The sequence below is a fragment of the Anser cygnoides genome, chromosome 1 (assembly GCF_040182565.1).
Source record: "Anser cygnoides isolate HZ-2024a breed goose chromosome 1, Taihu_goose_T2T_genome, whole genome shotgun sequence".
Classification (NCBI taxonomy): Eukaryota; Metazoa; Chordata; class Aves; order Anseriformes; family Anatidae; genus Anser; species Anser cygnoides.
Window position 1 is genome coordinate 120,254,787 of NC_089873.1, and position 21,867 is coordinate 120,276,653.

Consider the following 21,867-nt stretch of genomic DNA (forward strand, 5'->3'; position numbering starts at 1 on the left):
AATACTAGACGCAAACAGTTCTGGTCCCATTCTGTTCCACCGTGATTAGTTCTCTACATCTTTAATGACTATTACATAAATAATTAATTCTTACCTGGGAGATAGATATGTTTCCCGTAGCTGAGATCTCAGGTAAGATTTTAAGCAGTTAGGAAGTTGATCACTTTTTGTACAGTCGTAACCTTTTCTTTCTAAGAAAAAATAAAGGGGTGCGTGTATATGCACATCCATGCATCCTGCTTTATCTCTTCTTAGCAACTGCCATGGGAATATTAGTAACAGAAACATTTGGCCACATCTCTATGTTCTATAACAACGTTATAGTATAGTATAGTATAGCTCATCTTGAAGCTGAAACATGAGCCTGTTTTTCTCCATTCTCAGCCACCCAGATGGAGACTTCACTTCCACTTCTTCACAAAATGATCACAGTAGTGGGGCAGGTCTTGTAAATAGCTGGGTTAGCATGTGGATTGTGCTGAATGTCACAGTTAACAAAACAGAGAATATGTCAAAAGCATGACCAGACTTTTAGAAGAGAGACACAGCAGAGCAGGGAGGACTCCAGAGTAGGGAGATCTCAACCCATGCCCAGATCTGCTGTTGCACTAATCCACTGAATGTGCAAAGAAAATTCAAGTAGATGCAAAATAGCAGAAAGGTCTTATGCTAGGGTTTGTCTCTGTGTGAGAGAGAGGGGTGGGGGAACAGGTGGCATCACACTCAGAAATGTGATTTTAAGGTGCATTTTCCTAACAGCAAACTTTCCCCTCTATATTACTTAGTATCCTTGTTACAAAAGGTCTTTGAATATTCATCTCCAAATTAACGGGGGGGAGTTGAGGAAAGTTTGATGAGTAGTTTTGTAGAACACTTTATCTCAACAACTGCAAATACCACAGTTTACAACAATGTTACAGTACCTAATACCAAATGGTAGTGAATCCATCCTGGGCTTATGCAGAAAATAAAGTGTTTTTTTGTTTGGATGGTTTTTTTAATTCCTTTTTAAACTCAGTCATTTTTCACTAAATTCAATGACTTAGATGTCTGAGCATCACCTTATACCCATTTCTGCTTACTAGGGTGAATATAACAAAAGCAACAGCTCAAAGTATAATTCGGTAAAGATTATTATCTAAGAAATCAGTAAAGATTTCTGAAATTTTCAAGTGGGCAAAAGATGATAAAGCCCATGGTATTGTTTTCTGTTGAATATGAAAAATTCCAAAATTGTTTGTCTTTTTTCATTTAACATTAGAAAAAAGATGCAGGCTCATAAGCTCTGTAATGCATAAAAATCAGATTTGTCTCAAAAGTTCACAAGTTAGCTTGTTGTGATGGCTGTCTTAAAATATATTGTTCTTTTCACTTGTCAAAATTAGCATTTAGTAAAGCCGTCAGAGTATTTCCTTTGTGTTACAAGACGAAAAGGAGAGCGATCCTGCTCCCAGGAAAAGACCTTGGCTTTTTTGAGCAGCTTGAAGAACTACCCCTGTCTGCATCAGCTTCTGAAGGCTTTCAGTGCTGGCAGTTGGAGGGTTCTACTCTGCCCACGTTATCTTTTCATGATTTTAAATCTGCAAGACTAGAAGCAGAGTAGAAAAAGCTTTAGCTTTCTCCTGTGTAAGTGTTGCTTGGCTCTGGCTGTAATTTGGAGTACTCTGTCAGTGGGATGTTAATCCATTGGAGGCAATGGAAGGAGTCCCAGTAATTCCAAGCTTTGACTTTTGTTCTAGTCCTGTGTTTTCATTAACATGTTTTTAACATATTTACTTAGTTTCAACATTAATTAGTTTAGAAGTGGGAGATTGCTGAGGTTGTTGCCGTCTGCTTTCTCATTCCTGCCCCCCATCCGATTTTTGCAACAGGCTGATTGCTTCACAGGCTCAGGTGCTGTGCGGGGTTTGCACGCTAGGCCTCACACCAGACAAGACATTTTCAGATCCACAGAGTGATCAGTCTCTCCACCTAGAGTTATACAAACTCTACTCTTGGTTCTGTGCAGAAACCAGGCATGAGGGAAGGTCCACATTGCTGCTCAGAATGGACTAAATAGGACTAAATCCTGCAGATTCAGAGGTCAGGACTCAGTGAGTGGTGTACGTTGTCTCCTGAAGGAGAACCTGGCCTTCTCCAGGATGGACAGATCTCAGTAGCTGCTGCAGAGGGAAGTTTGCATTTAATGGAGAATGCTCTGGGGAAACCCATGAGTCTGAGCACAGAGTTCCCCCCCGAGACCCTAGTCACAAAGCTGCGGGAGCAGAGAAGAACTTGGGGAGCCTCAGTCTACAGCAGCCGTCACCCAATGGTCACAGGCACTGTTGCATCCCAACAAAAGTCCATACTTTAAAATGCAACAGAAAATATTTTGCTAAAACAAAACTGAGCATTAGTCTGAAGATCAGAAACAAGGTGACTGCGAGTTACTGCATTCAATCCACAGAGCAAAGCACTTCAAACTAAAACTAATTATCAATTTATTTTTTTTGCCTCTTGCAGCCTGTGGGATGGGGGTAACTTCACAGCTCTTTGCTGTGAAATTCCTATTTCAGTTTTGAAGGTTTGGAGGTTTGTTTTTTAAACAGTCTTGCCTTCCCCGGGGTTGTGATGACAGTTACAGCACTCTTTCTCCTGCAGTCATGCATCCTGGCTGACCTGTCACAATCTCCTGAGGTGTTTGTGACAAACGCTTTGTCTCACTGTAGTGGTTTAACGAAGAAAATCTTCCTCTCCAAAAGGGTCAGTTCCATGTACGATCAACAAAAGGCTGTGTTGTGGTTTTCATATGTTGATTTGCCATGAACACCAGCCTGCTGAAACCTTACATTTAAATCTTAAGTCCAGAGTTTTAAATATTTAAGTAATGTTTATAAAGCTTGGGAGCCTCTTGCTGCACTATGACATAAAAGTGCGTGAAGTCAAATACAACTAAATGTGTTTATTGCTATCAGACTTTACAGATTTAACATAACCCGACATCATTTTGGAAACATGCCTAACCCAAAACATTTGGCCTGTTGGTGGCTACTGGCTCATTCCAACAGCATTTATTTTTTAAAGGCCAACCTGGGAAGTCCCCTTCCCCTTTTCTAAGAATTACTTTCGAGTTCAGATTGCTCAAGCTGTAGCATCACCACTAATACATGTCCACATTGTAGGTTTACGATAAATTTTTAATTAAAATTTTAATAATTATTTTATATTGGATTTCATAATAAAATAATAGAATTATACTTTTATAGCATAATATCACGGGGGCTGCTATCTTGTGTTCCTGCGTTTAGTCATGATCCAGTAAGTAGGAAACAACTGAAAGGAATTAGAAGGTCTTCTAGAAAGAGAAGATGAGGTGTCTAAGCGAAACGAGAAGCAAGTAAATGATCAAAACACCCACCTGCACTACATAAGAGAAGATGTGAATGAAGATAGAGTGCCTGGAAATCCACAAAGATGGGGTTCATTAAAAAAAAAAAAAATGCTGATCCTTATCCTGTGGACTGGTTGTGTAATGTGAAATTCAGTCCTGTGCCAGCAGGCAGTGCAAGGCATGTATGTGCATTACATGCAAAGTTTCAGCAGGGCTGAGGAGAGCCTGGGCCGAGGCTAGCTGTCTGCACATCTGAGCTTCTCATTGCTGCCAAACTTCAGCTGGACTCCTACTGTACAGCATTTTTAACTCATTTTGAGAGCAGTGCACCAGAAAAGTCATCCCTGCTCTCCTGGCACCTGCTTATCCCCCCAAAGGGTGCTTGTTCAAAGAAACAGTTCCAGTTTTTTTGAATGGAGCCACAAAGTTTATTTCTGTTTGAACAGTGTCTTTTTCTAATCTGTACTCCTGACACCATTTTAGCTGTCACAGTGATGTATAAGGACACTTGTTTGTACTAGTGTAGTAAGAGCAGACATTTTGTGTGTTGTTACCCGACTAAAAATAGTGGAGGTCTGTTGTAGCTGTTTACTTTCTCAGGGAGGATTGAACAATATTAGCCAATCACATGAGGCTTAGATACACTGATTAGATTGGCATACATTACAGTCCTGATGGACAAGGAGTTCACAAAGGCCCCTCTAAGTGCGATGCAAGATTGCCTTCTGTGCTCCACTAAGCTTTGCCCAGATGTGTCCTGACCTCAACCTCAGGTGTCATGGTGTCCAGAGGAGTGACTTGTAATGAAGGTCAGCAGTCCCTGGAAGGCCTTCTGTAGGCAAGACTCAAGCCAAGAAGAGGGAAACTCAGCTCCCTGAGTAAAAGTGACAACTGGGAGGAAGAAAGTCTAATAGCTCTGTGAATCACAGAATCACCAAATGGCTGAGGTTGAAAGGGACCTCTGGAGGACACCTGGTCCAGCTCTCTACCCAAGCAAGACCACCTAGAGCAGGATGCCCAAGACCATGCCCAGGTGGCTTTTGAAGATTTCCCAGGAGGATACTCCACAACTCAATGGGCAGCCTGTGCCCATGCCTCATCACCCACACAGCACAGAAGCGTTGCCTGGTGTTAAGAGGGACATTGCCTCTTGTCCTGGCACTGGGCACCACTGAAAAGAGCCTAGTTCTGTCCTCTTTGCACCCTCCCTTCAGGTATTTATGGACAATGATGAGATCCCCCTGAGCCTCCTCTTCTCCAGGTTGAACAGCCCAAGCTCTCTCAGCCTCTCCTCACAGGAGAGGTGCTCCAGTCCCTTCACCATCTTTGTGGTGGCCCTGCATTGCACCGTCTCCAGTATGACCATGTTTGTCTTGTACTGGGGGGCCCAGGACTGGACCCAGCACTCCAGGGGTGGTCTCACCAGGGCTGAGCAGAGGGGAAGGATCACCTCCCTCCACCTGCTGGCAGTACTAACACAGCCCAGGATACCATTAGCCTTCACAAAGGCACATTGCTGGCTCATGTTCAGCTTGGTGTCCACCTGGACCCCCAGGGCCCTTTCTGCAGAGCTGCTTTCCAGCTCGGTGGCCCCCAGCAGGTGCTGGTACCTGGGTTTGTTCCTCCCCCGCCCCAGCAGGACTTTGCACTTCCCCTTGTTCAGCTTCAAAAGGTTCTTGTCAGCCTTTTTTCCAGCCTCTTGTGATGGTTTCACACTGAGGCTAGCTGAGCACCACTGTGCTGTTCTCACCTCTCCGCAACCCCTCAACAGAACGAGGGAGAAAAGATGAAAAATAGAACTGAAGAGCTGAGGTGGAGACAGGAAGATTGCTCACCACTTACCATCATGGGTAAACAGACTCACATAGGGAGATTAATGTAATTTATTGCCTATCACTAACAGACTAGAGCAGTGAGAAACTAAAAGCAAACCAAAACCACCTTCCCCCCTATTTGCCCTGTTCAGGGGAAGAACAGGGCATCAGCCCCTGACGCTTCGTCTCCGCCGCTCCCTCACGGTCCCTCTCTGCCCCTGCTCCACGCGGGGTCCCTCCCACGGGATGCCGTCCTTCCCGAACTGAGCCTGCGGGGGCTGCCCACAGGCAGCAGCTCTTCCAGCACTGCTCCCACACGGCTCCGTACCACGGGGTCCATCCATCCCCCAGGAGCAAACTGCTCCAGCACGGGTCCCCCACGGGCGGGCGGCAGCTCCCCCCAGACCCCCTGCTCCTGCGTGGGCTCCTCTCCACGGGCTGCAGCTCCGGCCCGGGGCCTGCTCCTGCGGGGGCTCTCCATGGGCCGCAGCCTCCTCCAGGCCACATCCACCTGCTCCACGTGGGCTCCTCCACGGGCTGCAGCGTGGAGATCTGCTCCGTGTGGGACCCATGGGCTGCAGGGGGACAGCCTGCTCCACCGGGGGCCTCTCCCTGCACAGGCCGCAGGGGAACTGCTGCTGCCTGCCTGGAGCACCTCCTGCCCTCCTGCTGCACTCACCTGGGGGGCTGCAGGGCTGCTTCCCTCACATGTTCTCACCTCTCTCCCAGCTGCTGTTGCATGGCGTTGTTTCCCTTTCCTAAATCTGCTCTCCCAGAGGCCCACCCAGCATCGCTCCCTGGCTGGGCTCTGGCCAGCAGCAGGTCCCTTTGGAGCTGGCTGGAGCTGGCTCTGCTCTGACATGGGGCAGCTGCTGGGCTCTGCTCACAGAGGCCACCCCTGCAGCCCCCCCCCACTGCCAAAACCTTGCCACATAAACCACCTGCAGAGGTCCCTCTGGATGGCAGCACCACCCTCTAATGTGTTAGCCACTCCTCCTGTTTTTGTGGCATCAGTCAACTTTCTGAAGGCACACTCTGCCCCATCATCCAGCTCATTAATGAATCAGTTGAACAGCATTAGACTCAGTATTGACTCTGGTATACACCACTAGTTACTGGCCTCCAACTAAATTCTCGCTGGAGTTAAGGTAGACATCATCCACTGCTCTCCCCTTGTCTACCAAGCCAGTCATTTCATCGCAGAAGGTTGTCAGGTTGGTCAAGCATGACTCCACATTGGTGAATCCATGCTGACTACTTCTCATGACTTTCTTGTCTTTCATGCACCTGGAAATGGCTTCTAGGATGAGCTGCTCCATCACCTTCACAAGAATGGAGGTAAGGCTGACCAGCCTGTGGTTCCCAGGTCCTATTTCTTGCCCTTTTTGAAGATAGGAGTGACATTTTCCTGCCTCTAGTCTTCATGCACTTCTCCCAGTAACCAGGATCAATCAGGGATTATCAAGAGTGGCCTCACAGTGACATCAGCCGGCTCCCTCAGCATTCATATTGAAGTAAACCCCCACATCCCCAGGTGATCATCTGATGAAAGTTCATTGCATGCAGTGGCACAGAGATCTGTCTCAGTCTCTAAAACATAGCTTAAATCCAGTCAGTATTTACAATCGTTTGTGTCCCACACCACCCATGAGCTGTGGGGCATTGGCTTGCTCACAGCCACTTTCAAACGAGTTTCATAGCATCAGCACAACTTACCACATTCTAGATGTCTCCTTCTAAACTAAGTCAGTCTTTTCAATATAGTCTAATGAGAAGTGCTAGTTCTTTGACATTTTATTTTGTCTCCAAACATTATTTCTGCTATGTCTTTCTTAGTTAAGACCTAAGCTGGACACACTCCAGATGAGGATATTTTACTAAATGGTACAAATGTTATTGCATTATAACTTGTCATATTTCCTTTTCCAGACCTTATCAGTTACAGCGTTTTGTTTGGTTCTTGACTGTTGATATGCCAGTCCTTTACAGCAATACAGAAAGAGGAGGTTTCTTTCCTCAGCAACACAGCCATGCCTGTGAGCAGCATATGTTCTGTCTTCTGATATGTATTAGCTTACACATGTCAACATCTATTTTACATATCATATTGTTCCAAATTACCTGACTTTCAAGTAATTTGGAATTCATCACAGCCTACTTTAAGCTCTGCTGGCCTAAGAAAGTTCTGCAAATGCAAATTTCACCGTTACTTTTTGCCTATCAAAATAATCCATCATCTGCTTCAGCACAGGTATTTGCAACAAACTTTATTTGATTACAAGTTTAGCATCTATTTCTGTACTCTGCTTGCTGCCTCTCTGCCAGGCCTCACACCAAGAAAGCTCCTGTCCACATAGGGTGTGATAAATGTCTCATTGTCACAGCACACCACATTGAGATCATTCTGCACAGTGAGGAAATGCTGCAGCCAACTTCATCTCAATTTATATGCACAAAGCTAGTTGTCCTTTATCACCTATTTATCACATTTGCCCATTTGTTTATTCCTGGCACTGTGCACTCAGCTTTGTTTTCATAATTAAATGTTGAGAACTAACACCCCAGGGAGCTCTCTGTGTGCATTTTCACACCTGCCTGCATGACATAGCTTGCTGAAAGTTCAGCAGATCCTCGCCCCACCAGGCACTCAGTGTTTCCTTGTTTGCAGCATACCTATGCAGAATACAACAGACACTTCATCACTGTGGCAGCTGCTGTACAAATGGCGTTTCCTTGTGTACCAACAGGCATCACTATTATTTTCCTCCTTTCAGAAGCACACTTCACTTGCTGACACTGTGGCACAAAAAGCCACTGCTGGCCCTGGAGTCTCACCAGTAAACAGAAGTTTCTTGAGATCTCTTTCATGGTCTTGCCAGCTTGAAAGCCCCTTACATCAGAGGAAACAGCATGTAAAAGAGGGGTAAGTGTGGTCCTAGCTTCCTCCTCTCCTGCGTGTAAGAGTGTATTGTAAACCATGCAGCGCCAATGGCTCTTCATGAATTACAAGCTCATGTTCTCACAGTAACAAAAATCAGTGCCTCTGCAGGACCACAGTCTGTGCCCTCTATGTCCTTGTGCAGAAGTGCCCTCTCCCTTTTTATCAGACCAGGGCATGGTTTAAAAACTCGACCCTATTCCAGCTGAAGCCAGATAACTGCCCATAGTCAGTTGTTAGCTGTTTACTTCTTGCTCATCATTTTAATGAGAGCACGTAAGTGCTTTAACCAACCCAAAGACCCCCCCAACATACTGTTGCAGGGAAGATGCAGGAGGAGGTAGAAGAGCTGTAAAAATGTAATCTTCAAAACAATCTGGTTGCAGTAAGTAGAGCTAATAATAAAAGTCCTAGAATAAGAGCATTTTTATGGTGTCTTAAACTAGCGCATAGGGCCTATTTTACTGAAGTGCTACTTAAATTCAGCTGTTAATTTGTGTCCTGAAAAAAAATACCTCTCCCTGCACCTTTACACCAGACCCATGCTGGCTTGAGTAGATCACCCGGTGTAAATCAGCAATTCAGTACAGTCTTTCCCATTTAGATTGTACCCCTTTTAAATTCAACAATTACAACAGTTAAATTTTCTGATTATTACCCTTAGTTTAACCCATTTCTTTCCAACGTGACTGATAAAACTTTAGGGGAAACAGCTGGTCTCCTAGCCATCAAAACAAGGCTGAGGGGGCGGATGTGGCTTTTAAGTGCAACATTTCAGTGATCCAGCTTCAAGCACAGCCCTACTGCAGCAGCACAACAAAGGCACCAGCAAGTTTTGGCTCAGAAGAGGAACAAGCAGTTGCAACGGGAGTAAGAGATGGCTTGTGGGGGGCAGAAGAAGGGCAGCTTAAGCTAGTCTCAGTGCAAACCTGTAGCCACATCACAAGGTTCCCAGCGCAGGTGAACTTCCCCCGCCCCAGTCTTAGAAGCTGAACAAGCACTAAATGAAATTAGCTCTTCATCCAAAAAGCAAAGAAACGGGATGTGCAGACAAAGTAAACTGTGCCATGGGTAAGTATAGTAAAACTAATGGAAGTTTTAAGCCTTCTTAAAATGCCTTGGGTTTCTTCGTAAGGAATATAAGCTTTATACTGTACAAAATAAGACTTTATATCAGTCTTTAAAAGAGAGAGAAATGAAGAGGGAAGTATAACAAAAATCAAAGGATGTGGTGAAGGTCAAAGGTAAGAAAAACTGCAGAAGTAATGAACTTTTCACATTGAAGGCTAAAACTAACCACAGAGTACAAGATCTGACTGGTTCAACTAACCACGGGGTCAAGAAAATCAGGCTTTGGGCAAGATCTACTCTGTCCAGAAACAGTTAATATTTGTCATATTTGTGTTGCTCTTTATATTAGAGATGGGAATTTAGAAGACCAGCTTTGCCCCAAGACAAGGATTTCTGATGCTGGTCTTCTGTACGTTTAGATTCTCACCCCCAGTTGCTTCTTTGCAATGTAAAATCTAAAGCAAACACCAGACTTTTTCCAACAGCTAGCCACTCGGTAGTGTCCCTTGAAACAGTTTCTTTTAGATCTTCCTTATTTTATATATTGAGATTATTTATTTTGTTGTGCTTAAAAATTAAAAACGTGCATATATTTAAAATAATTCTTGTTATGCTTTTGTTGTTTTGTTTTGTTTTCTTAATTCATGGTCTTTAGTCCATTGTTAATATTTTCTATAAAGCTCTTTGAAAGCTGTTTTGGAGGTTTGGGAGTTTACATTCACTACAGCATGTTCTTTGACCTCCCTCAGTCTCTATCAGATTTGGGCAGCAGGCAGGGAGAGAGGAGGAATTGATATTATGTCAGTGCAATAAACCCATAACTTGTCTCTAAAAAAATAAAAAAAAATAAAAAAAAAAAAACAGGCATTTAGAAAGGTATGCTTGATGCAAGTAGAAAGTATTTTTTTCTTGCCCAAACCAGCCCTGTCACATGAGGTTCATACTAGCGCAGTGGTGATCATGACAGGCTATTTTCTTGCAAGATTTCACATCCTGCAAAGGAGGAACAGCAATTTTCTGGAGTAAAAAGCTTTATCTCAGTTGATTTGGTTCCTCCTGAGTCTGTGACCGCAAAAACTATCAAAGGAAAACTCAACAATTTCAAGATTTAATTTTTTAAGAGCTAACAGCGAAATGTCATAAAGACAAAAATTAGCTAAATACCCACTTCATTAAATACCCAATTAGCTAAACACCCACTTCAAAATTGGCTATGAAGCTCCAGTCTCAGCTGGATGGCATTTTCTGCCATTCTAGCAACAGTTACCTTTATTTACAGTGATTCTGCTTGTCCTGGACTTCATATCTACTTCCAAAGCAGGAAAGCGTGGTAAGACTCCACATGATAAGCAGAATAGATAATGAATTCATGACACAAAGCCAGTGTTAATGCTAAAGACCTAGCTTCATCCCAGAGAATGCAACATAGAGGTAGAAACTACAAAATATCAAGACCGAGAGATAATATCCAAAACCAGGTCATTTCTTTTTTTGTGTGTTTACTTTGACCACTTCTCCCTTCTAATTTAATAACAACTGGCTGCAGAGTATAAAAACAGTTGCACCAGTGATAAACACTGTATTAATTAACAAGTACTGTGCATTAAAACAAATTGCGTTCTTCCAGGATACCAGACGCTTTAGACTAGGAACTCTCTGAAGAAGCCTCATTCAGGAGGTGCATCCCAATACCAGGCAAAAATTCTTTGAAGATTTCCTACCAACTCCTTCCCTAGCTTCTGCCCAGAGAAAGTATTCCTCTTCCTGCCTGGGACAGGGATGCAGATTCTGTGCAGGCCAATGATTTTGTAAACTGGGACCCTGCTGAAAGGATGTCATGGGTGAGAGCTTCAACAGTGTCCTTCCTTATCTGCACAGAACCACGCCATCTCACATATAAGACAATTTCTCAAATGTTTCAGTAAAAGGCAAACAGGTGACGTGTTTGCAACAGGTCCTTCTTCACTTCAGGTAGGTTGCAGGAAAATACCAGCTTTGTTGCAGCCAGAGGTTGCCCTCTCCCTTCCCCAGTGAAGCCATACATTTCAATTGCTTGCTGAAAGGAATGCAATAAGACTCCCTGTGGTGCTTTTCAGTACAGAACTGTACAGCTGGAAGACATCCGAGCAAATACCAACGAATCATAGAGTCATCTAGGTACAAAAAGACCTTCAAGATTACCAAGTCCAACCCTCAACTGACGTGCTGAGTCCCATCACAAAATGCTTATCCCATAGCTGTCAGGCCATTGGTAGGATGCGAGGGCAACTATGTCATGTCCCTTCTATGCCCATGCACTTCTGTAGGAGTAGCATCAGGGTGTATGCCAGATGATGTGGTCCTGAGCAGGGATGAAGCACTCCTTGCGCTTCTGATTTCTCCCTTCTGCTCCTGGGTATGGATATGGGCACCTGAGACGTGAAACGCTTCCAGAGCTGTGAAACGGGGCTCGTGAAAGAACGAAGTGGGCACTTGCAGTCTGACCCAAGCTTTCAGGGCGCTGGAAGTCCTCTCAGTGTTTTGAGCAATAATATTTTGCTGTCCTGCCCGACCTGGGCACAGAGAGCCATGGGGAAGGAGCGAGATGGAGGAGAGGGGAGGAAAGCCATCATTAGGCAGAGATGCACACACACCTGCTGATGGAGCTGGAGCACTCACGTGCCAGATGCTCCGTACCGTTAGGACCACACACTGCTGATCTTTCCAGGGCTCAGAGGTAAGAATGGGGTTTCAGAGCAGGAGGGAGCGAGGTCTGCCTCCATTGCTGGGGGGAAACTGAAAGCCCATTACATGCAACACACAGTTCCTCAGCAGTCACAGCTGTGTTACAGCACCACAGGGAGAAGCTTTCGGGGGCAAGCACTCAGGGTATTTGACTGCATGATATGGTCAATTTATTGATGCCCAAGGCCATTGTCCCAGAACTGTACGGTTCTAGACCTGGTTGTTGTGAAGCAAAGTATCACGCACAGTCTCCCTGTCCTTCGCCTCACAGCGCAATCTCTGCTAAAACCCACATTTTGAGATGTTTCACTTTAAGATCTAATCTGCCATTCTTGTGGATAAAGAAGCAGTGTCTTTGAAGCAATAATTAACTTGAAGGCCATGCTGTAGCCATTACTCAGTGAAACAATCTTCAGCTTTGATGTATTTCAGCGCAGAGAATGAAAGCGTGGGTTATAAAAACTCGTTAGGCATCCGTGCTATGGGAAGTGAAATATGACCTTTTGTGCCCAGTGTCCTACCATCTGTGTCAGACCTATTGATAAACCTTTCCTGACAGGATGAAATACTGCTCCTGTAAAGGCATCCTTAACATAATGCGCTTCTACAGCATTTGGCTGCATTGGGTTTGAAAAACAACCTTTTATAATACACAGATGAATTTAGCATTTAAGAAGATTAATGGATTCATAAATAGCCTGGAAATCCAAACTCATTGAATTTAGTTCATGGAACAGGTCAAATAGGCATTTATCAAACCATCTGGCATCTTTCTTCACTGGAGGAAAAAATGCAGTCTAGCTACAGATAGATTGGGGAGCCATCACAGCAAGGAATGGGTGTTTTTCTCTGTACTTAGAACTTCTTGGTGCTAATTATAAAGCAGTAGATCTTTTTGGACAGGGTGCTGCCCACCAAACCAGGCTGCTCACACAAATGTGTCCTGAAGCCATGGAGATGCTGCCTTTTTGCTGGCAAAATGCACAGGCACAGCTTGATTGGGGGGGGGGGGGGGGGGAAGGAGTTCCATGTGTCACGAAGCAGCTGCTCCAGCAGATTAGGAATGTGTGGTCATTTTGTGAGGGCTTGTGTTAGCTTTCACCATCGCAGTTTGCTGCAGGGGCTGCGGGACATTTTGTGGGGTTGTTCACCCAACATGCTCAGATGCTGGCTCTGCCTGAGGCTGAGGGCATCGACTCCTGGTCACGGCTGCTCTGGCCTGGCAGTAGGTAACAGACCTGACCCAAGGCATCCTTGCTGCAGCACTGAGCCCTTTTCGCCAGAATATCACAGATTTAAGGCAGCACAGAAGCACTGAACATCTGTTACCCAACACTTTTCAGCTGTTCAAAGCCCAAAGTCTACCTTCAGCTGCCCTCTCCTGTGCACACGTTTTTGGCAGTCACCGGGGTGTGACTGGGGAAGGGACAGGGGCTGAGGAGGTCCAGGCTGGACCCGCCATGCACCAGCTTCTCACCCACAGACACTGGGTTAAATAGCATTCACGGGCTTGCTGTGGCCCTTTTTGTTCTCAGCAGGCAAATAAGACTTGCTGTGAGTCAGAAGTGGCTGATTGCCTAGGACTGCCAGACCATGGGGGCTTTCAACATCTCTGGAGCTCATGTTCATGTTGAATTGTTCATGAAAAGGTGAGGATGGGGGGAAAAAAAAAATGTGGGGGGGTGTTAAGGAAATGTTTGAAAGGGTTGTTTTAATTCATTTCCAGTTTTATTCTCATTTCATGACATTTTAGCAGTAATAAAGGTTTGTATATGTCATATAATTTCAAATGAACATGTACACCACAGTATGGTAAGCTATGTATAAGGATTTAATTAAAATATCACACAGGTGTGTTTCTATATAGTCACTTTGTTTTTAAAGCATTGCTACTTAACACAGATGTAAGCACTGTCACTTTCTAAGTCAAAATTTCTGTTCTTTGTGCTGTAATAAACACCTTGCCATTTGCTCTAGACTATTAAAGGGGTGTTCGTGTGTACCCACTGAGCCTTCAAAAAGAATACTGGAGTAATTCAAGGATCTCAAAATAAAATCTTTTTGAGCAACTAATTTATTTTTGAGAGGAAAATATCAAATTGTTTTGTTAATGTGTTCTAATACAGAAAATATAAATCCTTCTGGTCAGAGTAGCAGCTTTCATTAAAGACTTCAACGACAAAACATATAAGATGTCATATAAAAGAAAATGACAGTATGGTTGCTTAGCACTGTATTATATGGCATGCCATGTGATATACATTGGTGGTAGAAACATAAAATATTTAGTACAGCCTGGCCGCATTCACCATATTCTGCTCCAGCTGTCAGGCCATGAAATAATCTATAAATAAAAACAACATACTCCTTGAAACAATATATTTGTTGAAAAATAAGAACACATTTGAAACAGTCATTAATGAGTATGCTGTTGTGTTGAAATAGCTTTTCCTCTGAGAAGACTTTTGATGAAAAGGGGTCTCTCTGGTTTTCCTGTAGATATGCCAGGATAGCAGGGGGAGAAAGGATAAAAACCCTGTCTGAGGTCTCAACCAACATGCTGTCTTTCCCCCAGACCCTCCCCAGGTGCCGTTCTCCTTTTTGCAAGAGCTGGCGTAGCAGCCCCGGGTGGTGCCGAGGGCTAGGTAGGGACAGGGACTAAATGTTTAAGCAGGACCCATGCTCCAGGCAGCCCTTGGACTACTTGCTCTGCAAAACAACCACTGTAAGAAGTGCTGGGAGCTGAAAAGAGAAGGCAGCGGCTTTGCGGCCATCTTCCCCTGCCCCAGAAGAAACCCCATCAGCCAGTCCATCCAGCTGCGTGGCGTTACTGAAGACCTCGGTGGTGTTTGACACCTCTTCAGGAAGGCCCATCTGGAGCAAGAGTTTAGAGATAAGGCTGTTGAACTTGCTCTCCGTGGTAGAGAAGGGCTCTCCGCTTGGGGTCGGGCTGTCGGACGTGACGTTTAGCTCCACCGGGTCGAGACAGTAACCTTCTGGTGATCTGTCATAGAGCACGTCCATCAGGTCAATCCCAGCTACCGAGGACGGGGAGGCACAGGGGATATCCCTGACGAGCCCGTAGCTCTCCATCCACTCCTTCAGCCACTCGATGCGGCAGTCGCACTCCCAGGGGTTGCGGAAGAGGTACAGCCGCCCCAGGAAGTACACCGGCTGGAAGACAGAAAAGGGCAGGGTCGTCAGGTTGTTGCTGTTCAAGTGCAAGGAGACCAGGCTGGTGAGGTTCTCGAAAGCCCCCTCCTCGATGTAGTTGATCCTGTTGCGGTCCAGGTACAGGACCTCCAGCTCCACCAGGTCCCGGAACCAGGTGTTGGAAACGTTCCTGAGGAAATTCCCCCCCAGGTTGAGCATTTTCAGGCACCTCAGGCCATCAAAGGAATTTTCTGGAAGCTCACTGATCAAGTTGTCATTCAGGTACAGGTACTCCATCTTCCTGCAGCCCTGAAAAGCTCGCTCGTGGATGACATTTATCCTGTTGTCCTGCAGATTCAGGTATTTCAGCTTGATCAGGCCCTGCAGGGAGTTGTAGGCTACCGCTTCGATCCTGTTTCTCTCCAGGTAGACGTGGGTCAGATTCTCCATGCCCCTGATGGCACCTGGGATCCTTCGGAAGTTGTTCTGGAAGCAGAGGAGCTCCTGCAGGGCAGGCAGCTCGATGAAGATCCTGTCCGGGATGTTGAACAGGTTGCAGTCCGCCAGGTCCAGCTTGACCAGCCGCCTGAGGGCGGTGAAAGTCCGCGTGTGGAGGTAGCGGATGTACTCGTTGTGGGCCATCTTCAGCTCAGTCAGGCTGGGCAGCCCCTTGAAAGCTCCCGGGGTGATGAAGGAGATGTTGTTGTGGTTGAGGGACAGGGACTTGAGGGAAGGCAAAGTCCCGAAGGCCCTCTCGGCGAGGAACTTAATGCTGTTTTTATCCAGGTTGATCGAGGAGGCTTCGCAAGGGAACTCGCTGGGGATCTGCCCCAGGCCAGCACGGTCACAGAGGACGGAGCAGCTCCGCTCCTGGGTGCACACACAGCTGGCCGGGCAGGACCGCATGCAGGCCCACACCGCATGGGCACGGGGCACCCAGAGGATCACTGCCAGAGAGGATCACACCGACCCCATGGAGGTGTGGGAGGAGAGAAACGGGATACGTCATTAGTAAATGTGTTAGTCGTGAGAGAAGAAAGATTGTGCTGTCTCTGCCTCCTTTCTAGCCAGGCTAATTGTCACCCGCTACTCGTATGTCCATGCTGACCAAGAATCCATTGTAAGCAATTCCTAGACACCTTCTGCTGGTGTTTTATAAACCCTCTGAGAAAGTGTCAGGTCCCTACACCATTCTTTCTGAAGAGTTTTCTCCCTAAGGGCAGAAATCATCTAGACTAGGTAGAACAGGCTGCTCAGACGGGTTGTGAGGTCTCCTCCTTGGAGATCTTCAAAAGCCACTTGGACATGGTCCTGGGCAACCTGTTCTGGCTGGCCCTGCTTGAGCAGGGCTTGGAGCAGATGACTTCTGAGGGTCTCTTCCAACCTCAGCCACTCTGTGATTCTGTCATTTCTCAGCATCCCCATGACTGGTCTCCAAAAGCTGACGGGACAGGGTTTGGCCAGGGGAGATGGTGTGATGACCATCAGATGTGTGTGGGTTGCAGCATTTCTGTGTGGGGAAGAGAGGAGGGCAGCGTGTTCTTGTCCCAGCAGCGGGCAGGGGAGGTCAGATAGTTCCCTGGGGCAAGTCAATATTCACGCTTTTTGCTTCTTCCTTTTCTTTGCTCATAAAGTGTAGCATTTTTCCACCAAAACCACGAGTTGGTGCAGCACTGTAAGGGGAACTGTCAGCTGCTAAGGATGTGTACAGCATTTAAAAACACATTCTTGCTATGTTTCAGTAGACAGACATGAGGAAAGACAAATTCAGGAGTAGTGTTCAGATGCTTTCTTAGCGATCTCATCACAAATGAGATACTCTGCACCCTCCAACACAGTTTCTACTGTTTTGCCAATTCTCAAGACAGTCACCACAGTGTCTTAGGCTTGATGGGATCAGCCACTTCGTCATTTTATCAGCCTGACACCTGGGAGGTGTGTGGGTACTGTGGTTTCTTTTCAAGTTAGTCCCAAGCAGGCAGATGTCCAACAAGGAAGAGAAGGTGAAAGCTCTTGGGGACAAATCAGAGAAGAACGAGAGGAATAGGAGACACCAGCCTGCATAGACATACATTTTTTGTGTGGTGGAAAAGAAAAAAAAAACACCTAGGCAACCAGATGCCTAAGAAATAAACTCGTTAGAGAGCAGGAACAGAATACAGCTCTCATTTTGTAACTGCTCTCAAAGGCACATCCTACCTGCTTCTCGCTGAAATGAAGTCACACCAGCAACCTCTCCATGCAGTCATTAGCAGGAAACAGTGGTACAGCTACTGCACGATTTTTATGCTGCTGCTGTTCGCTGGCTCCCACACAAGCACAATCCTTTCATATTTTTTACCATCTTTACCACCAGCCAGCTTTATTAACAGCATTGCTGGGACCAGAAGAGCTCTGCCAGTGCTTGGCGAGCCCCAGGGGCCGAAGGGCAAGGAAGGGGCTTTCCCTCATGCTCTGGCTTGCTGTCTGGAGGGATGCTCCCGCAGCAGGACCGCCTCTCCCCGCTGCTGTGCAGCACAGTGATTGCTCACTACAGCTGTATTCCTGAGGGGATTTTTATTAAGACAGACTTGTGAGGCGATGTGACGGGAAGGCTCAGCAAACATCGATCTATTATTTTCGCAGCACCTAGGGCTTTAATGCACAGACCAAATGACAGTTTGAACCACATTTGCTCTGCCCTTCCTCCATCCTTTTTGAAAGCAACGTGCGTGGTATGGTATCTGTGAGTTTGCAGTGCCTGTGGCTTCTTCAAGCATGAGACCTGTGAAACCAGCTGCCTCGCGGGTCCCTGCTGACGGCATATCAACACAGCAGCCTCCCAGCCTGGGTCTGGTCGAACTGTCCTGGGCACTGAGTGTGGAAAGCAGATCTAAATATGTGGAGGGAGCAACCCGGAAGGACTTTAGCTCTGGCCTCTGTTGAAATTCAGGTCTCACCAAGCCTGGCGATGCTATCGTGACCGGAGAATTAGCAAAACAGTGACTCTCGAGAATAAACAACAGTGAAGGACTTTGAGAGGTGGAAAGGATTTTATGCAGGTTGTCATTGTTTGATTGTTTGTTTATATGCTCTTTTCCTTTCCCCTGACCCATTCTACTTATTCCTGAGCTGCAGCTAAAGGAAAGTTCCCTTCATGCAGGGCCCTAGGTAGGCAATAGATGAAGATCCTAAGGCTAAGAGAGGGGACAACAAACGTCAGATGGCTCTGTATTTGCACAGAGGCCTTGTCTTTGGCTGCCCTTTGCACCATTCCATGCCGTTGCGTGCAAACAGGGGCATGTGTTGTTTTTGATACGCAGTTACATAAACTGAGGTCCAGACAGATTAAGGATTTGCCTGTTCACAAATGTTTGGCCGCAGGTGGCTGTCTGGAAAGGACTGGTGGAAGTACTGCTTCTGGAACGAGAGCCTTTCACAGGCTCAGGATGACATCCAGCGGGACTTATGTGCATAGGCTGTCCTATAGGTGAGGCAAGCTCAGTGTTTAGCTACATCTGCCCCAACCTCGGTCGTGTCTCTGGCCTTTGGAGCAGACCTCCCCCAGCAGCTACATGCACTGTGTGCGGTGTAGAAATGAGCAAAATCCTCTCCTTCCACTCCCTGTTTGCTCTCTAATAGATTGATAAAGAAAAAGTGTGCATCCAAGCCATTTTCCAGCCTGTTCTCTTTATGCACAAGGTATATTAGAGCCAAACCTAGGCCTTCTAGTGGCATTTCACAGCACAGGTTTAAGAGCTCTATCTGCAAATGTAACTCCTTGCACTGTGCAGTACGTGAAAAGCAAGCCCTCGAGGACCAGCTAACTAGAAAACACCCCCCTGGCAACAGGAGCTCAGAGGAGCCCCTTGGCAGCGACTTTTTGTGGCATTCTCCCTCTTTCTCTCGCAAAGACAGTCTACCCAAATCCTCTGCCTGAACCCCACCAAACCCTCGGGCAAGGCTGCTGCTCAGAGCACAGGAGACCAGGTCTCCACTGTTGGTCGGATCTCCTCTGACCACCACAGCATGAAACATTCCTGCCTTGCCTTTCTTATTCTTTCCCCCAAAAGGATGCTCTTTGCTTTTAACACCATGGCAGAGAGGGCAGCAGCTGGACAGTGCCTCCAATTCATTGGCACAGAGATGTGCAGATGAGGTGTGTGTTAAAAAAAAAAAAAAAGTGAAATACAGCATTAAGGTAAAAAATATTAGTGAGATTAAGGAATAAACAAAATTCCACCCAGGGATGATCTCTTTTGCTCTTTTACATAATACACTAATTCAGTATTTGAAAGGAAGAGTGAGATAACTAAAAAAAATAATAATTGCAGAGATTTTAGAAGGATGAAGAGTCAATGATTGCAATAATTGAGTATCTAACCTACACCTTTCAGAACAATCTGTCTAACCCGCTACTGGGTAATGCAGAATAAGAGTACTACTCACCATTTAAAATGATGGCAAACATTACCTTGATTATTCACTAGTGGCATTTCAGGTCTGGCAGGCAAACTTGAGGGATCTAAAAGCACACAGGAAGAGCTGAGGCAGGTTTCGGCCTCTGTCATTTGCCTGCATCATTTTCCCATAGCAAGGTCTATGTTAAGAAAGAAGATCCTCTCACACACGGTTTTGAACTGATGCAGTCCCCAGCAATCCGCGCCTTCCTGCTGTGCGCCTTCCTTCCACCACCGAGCTTCTCAGCGAATCCTGCAGCTTTTTGCTGATCTTTTTCACGAGCTGGTCCACATCCTGCCCACCAGCTGTGCCGATGGTGTGCTCCTATCTGAGGTGGGAAAAGATCACCAATGATCAGGGACTGGCCGCCTCCCCAGGCAATAGGTGCTGGCGCAGAGCATCACCAGATTAGCACTGAGCAGCCCAAACTGAAATTCCCAGCAGAAAGCATCTAGATACCTCACTTACTTGGCCAGGCAGTAGTTGTGTCCTCCCTCCTGCTCACAAGGCTGCCATTAGCTGCACGGGTCTGCCTCTGGAAAGTTGGCATTTTTTTTTCTCGCAAGCTATCATTTAATGGCAGGAAAATCCTCAGTATCAGAGGGGGATTAGTGGAGATGGAAGAATATGTCTGTCCTCTAAAGCTCCAAAAGCAAAACAGGGATTGCAGACAAACCAAACTGGTGCTTTCTCCCCCCGCCCAACTACACTCCCCCCACCATAAAAAAAAAAATAAAATTAAACAGCCCAGAACTGGATGCCTGCCATTCAAACAGCATTACCCAAAGCCATTATTCCACTGCCTATTAGATAATGGCCAAGGGCGTGGGAGTGGAGGGTGCAGCCTAAACATGATTATATTTGGGGGCAAGCACAGGCTTATGGTTGCAATTAATTGAGCTTTCCAAATAGGATGTCGGTGAGCTTTGCTCCTAAAGGAGGAGACACCAACAGTGCTGGGAAAAGGGACAGCAAAACCAGGGAGCTTGCGCGGTATATATGGCCCTGAGAATAACAAACACTGCCCTGTCGAAGGGAGCAGTTTTGCTTGTGACGTTGCAGCTGGTGCGTGGAAATCGTGAGGACAGGTTTGGTACGTGGCACCGTTTTAGCATTCAGGCGGTGAATTGTTTTTTAAAGCCTTTTCTGGCAGAATGATGACAGTCTCTGTGGAGAGTGGGGGCTGAATGAGTGAGTTATCTCAGCCTCCCATGCCTCAGGTAATTGCGTTCAACATGTCAAAGGGAAAAATGGCTCTAGTCTTTATTTCTAAGTGAATTATTCTGCTCTTTTTTTTCTTCCCTCAGGAAATGGAATACCTGATTAATTTATGCTTGATACAGCAGGAAAGATTCGCCCGTGAACCAGTCTGCTGCTGCCTGGCTCTTCCTGCAAATTAAAGCAGCCAGCTGCATTATTTTGGCTTTGTCTTGGCTTTCCCTCAGTCTTAAGGCATCTGGCTGGCACCTCTGTAAAGTGACCTGCATCCAACCAGCATCCAAACAGGCAGGTGCTGCAGGGCAGGGTGGAGGGAAGGGGCTGACCCACACAGCACTGAGTTTATCCAAAGAAAGCATGCCTAGGGGTGCTGAGCTGGGGCTCGTGCGCCTCTCCCCACCACCTGCCGGGCCACCCCCATCCTGTCCACTTGCTCTGCACCCCGCTGACTGCACTCCGGAGGAAAGAGATCTGCAAAGCCCACCTGGGTGCATTGCAGTCACCGCCACTGAGCTGAAGCTGCTGGAGACCTCGTGGGGACAAAAGCGCCACAGGCTGGGCACTCGCCAGCTGGTGTATTCCCTTTAGGCCCTGGTTCCCATGAGAATAGCAGGAAATCACAACCTGTCTGCTTGCAGAAAGCAGACTGTGAGCCTTAGGGGCCATGAAGGAAACTGGTAGGGGGGAAGCTTTAGTCCTGTCTCCTTTTTCGCCATGATGCAGACAAGCAGTGGAGGCAGTGGGTCAGCAAGGAGGGTATGCTGGGCTCAGGGACAACCTGGTGTGTGATCCATCAGCAGCTCCCCAGGGGCTGGACCTGCTGTTTGGTTTGCAAAATAGCAACAAATCTGCTTGCCAGAAGCAAGGAGGGGCTGATCTGTACCAGGTAACCAGAGTTTTGCTGCGATGTGCAGGTTCTCCTGTGCCTCCCTGCTCTTCTTCCATAGCCACTGCATCGGATCGATGAGGGTGGGACAGGAAGGACTGCTGAGCTTCTGTGATATGCAGAGCTCCCTCGCCGAGATGGGCATCATGAGGAACCTGGCAAAACACATTCCCTAACTTCCTTCTGCAGGAGATGGTGGCTTGTTGGCTGCCCCTCCCTCGCTGAAGCCAGCTGGTGAGATGCTCAGCTCCTG

At 46.5% G+C, this 21,867-nt stretch overlaps 1 protein-coding gene across 4 annotated transcripts; it reads right to left on the reverse strand.

The window, feature by feature from the left end:
- Nucleotides 1-13,615: 13,615 nt before the first annotated feature.
- NYX (nyctalopin) lies at nt 13,616-20,824 on the reverse strand. Of its 4 annotated transcripts, XM_013190938.3 has the most exons (4): nt 19,979-20,239; nt 19,677-19,838; nt 19,524-19,574; nt 13,665-16,017 (listed from the first exon to the last, which is right to left on the reverse strand). In XM_013190938.3, the coding sequence occupies exons 3-4, from the start codon at nt 19,543-19,545 to the stop codon at nt 14,618-14,620; spliced, it is 1,422 nt and encodes a 473-aa protein (XP_013046392.2). In that variant the 5' UTR covers nt 19,546-19,574; nt 19,677-19,838; nt 19,979-20,239; the 3' UTR covers nt 13,665-14,617. The 4 variants fall into 4 exon arrangements, with proteins under 4 accessions (XP_066836214.1, XP_066836209.1, XP_013046392.2 ...); XM_066980113.1 differs by lacking the exon at nt 19,979-20,239 and having other exon boundaries at nt 13,616-16,017; nt 19,681-19,834; XM_066980108.1 differs by having other exon boundaries at nt 13,664-16,017; nt 19,524-19,838; nt 19,979-20,824.
- Between the last annotated feature and the right edge of the window lie 1,043 nt (nt 20,825-21,867).

Bases quoted from the DNA above. Each gene is read 5' to 3' on its own strand.
- NYX (XM_066980108.1), bottom strand. From the start codon at position 19,620: ATGACAGAGGCCGAAACCTGCCTCAGCTCTTCCTGTGTGCTTTTAGAT. The intron at 16,018-19,523 runs GTAATGTTTGCC...CCTCTCTGGCAG, and splicing joins GCCACTAGTGAATAATCAAG to TGATCCTCTGGGTGCCCCGT.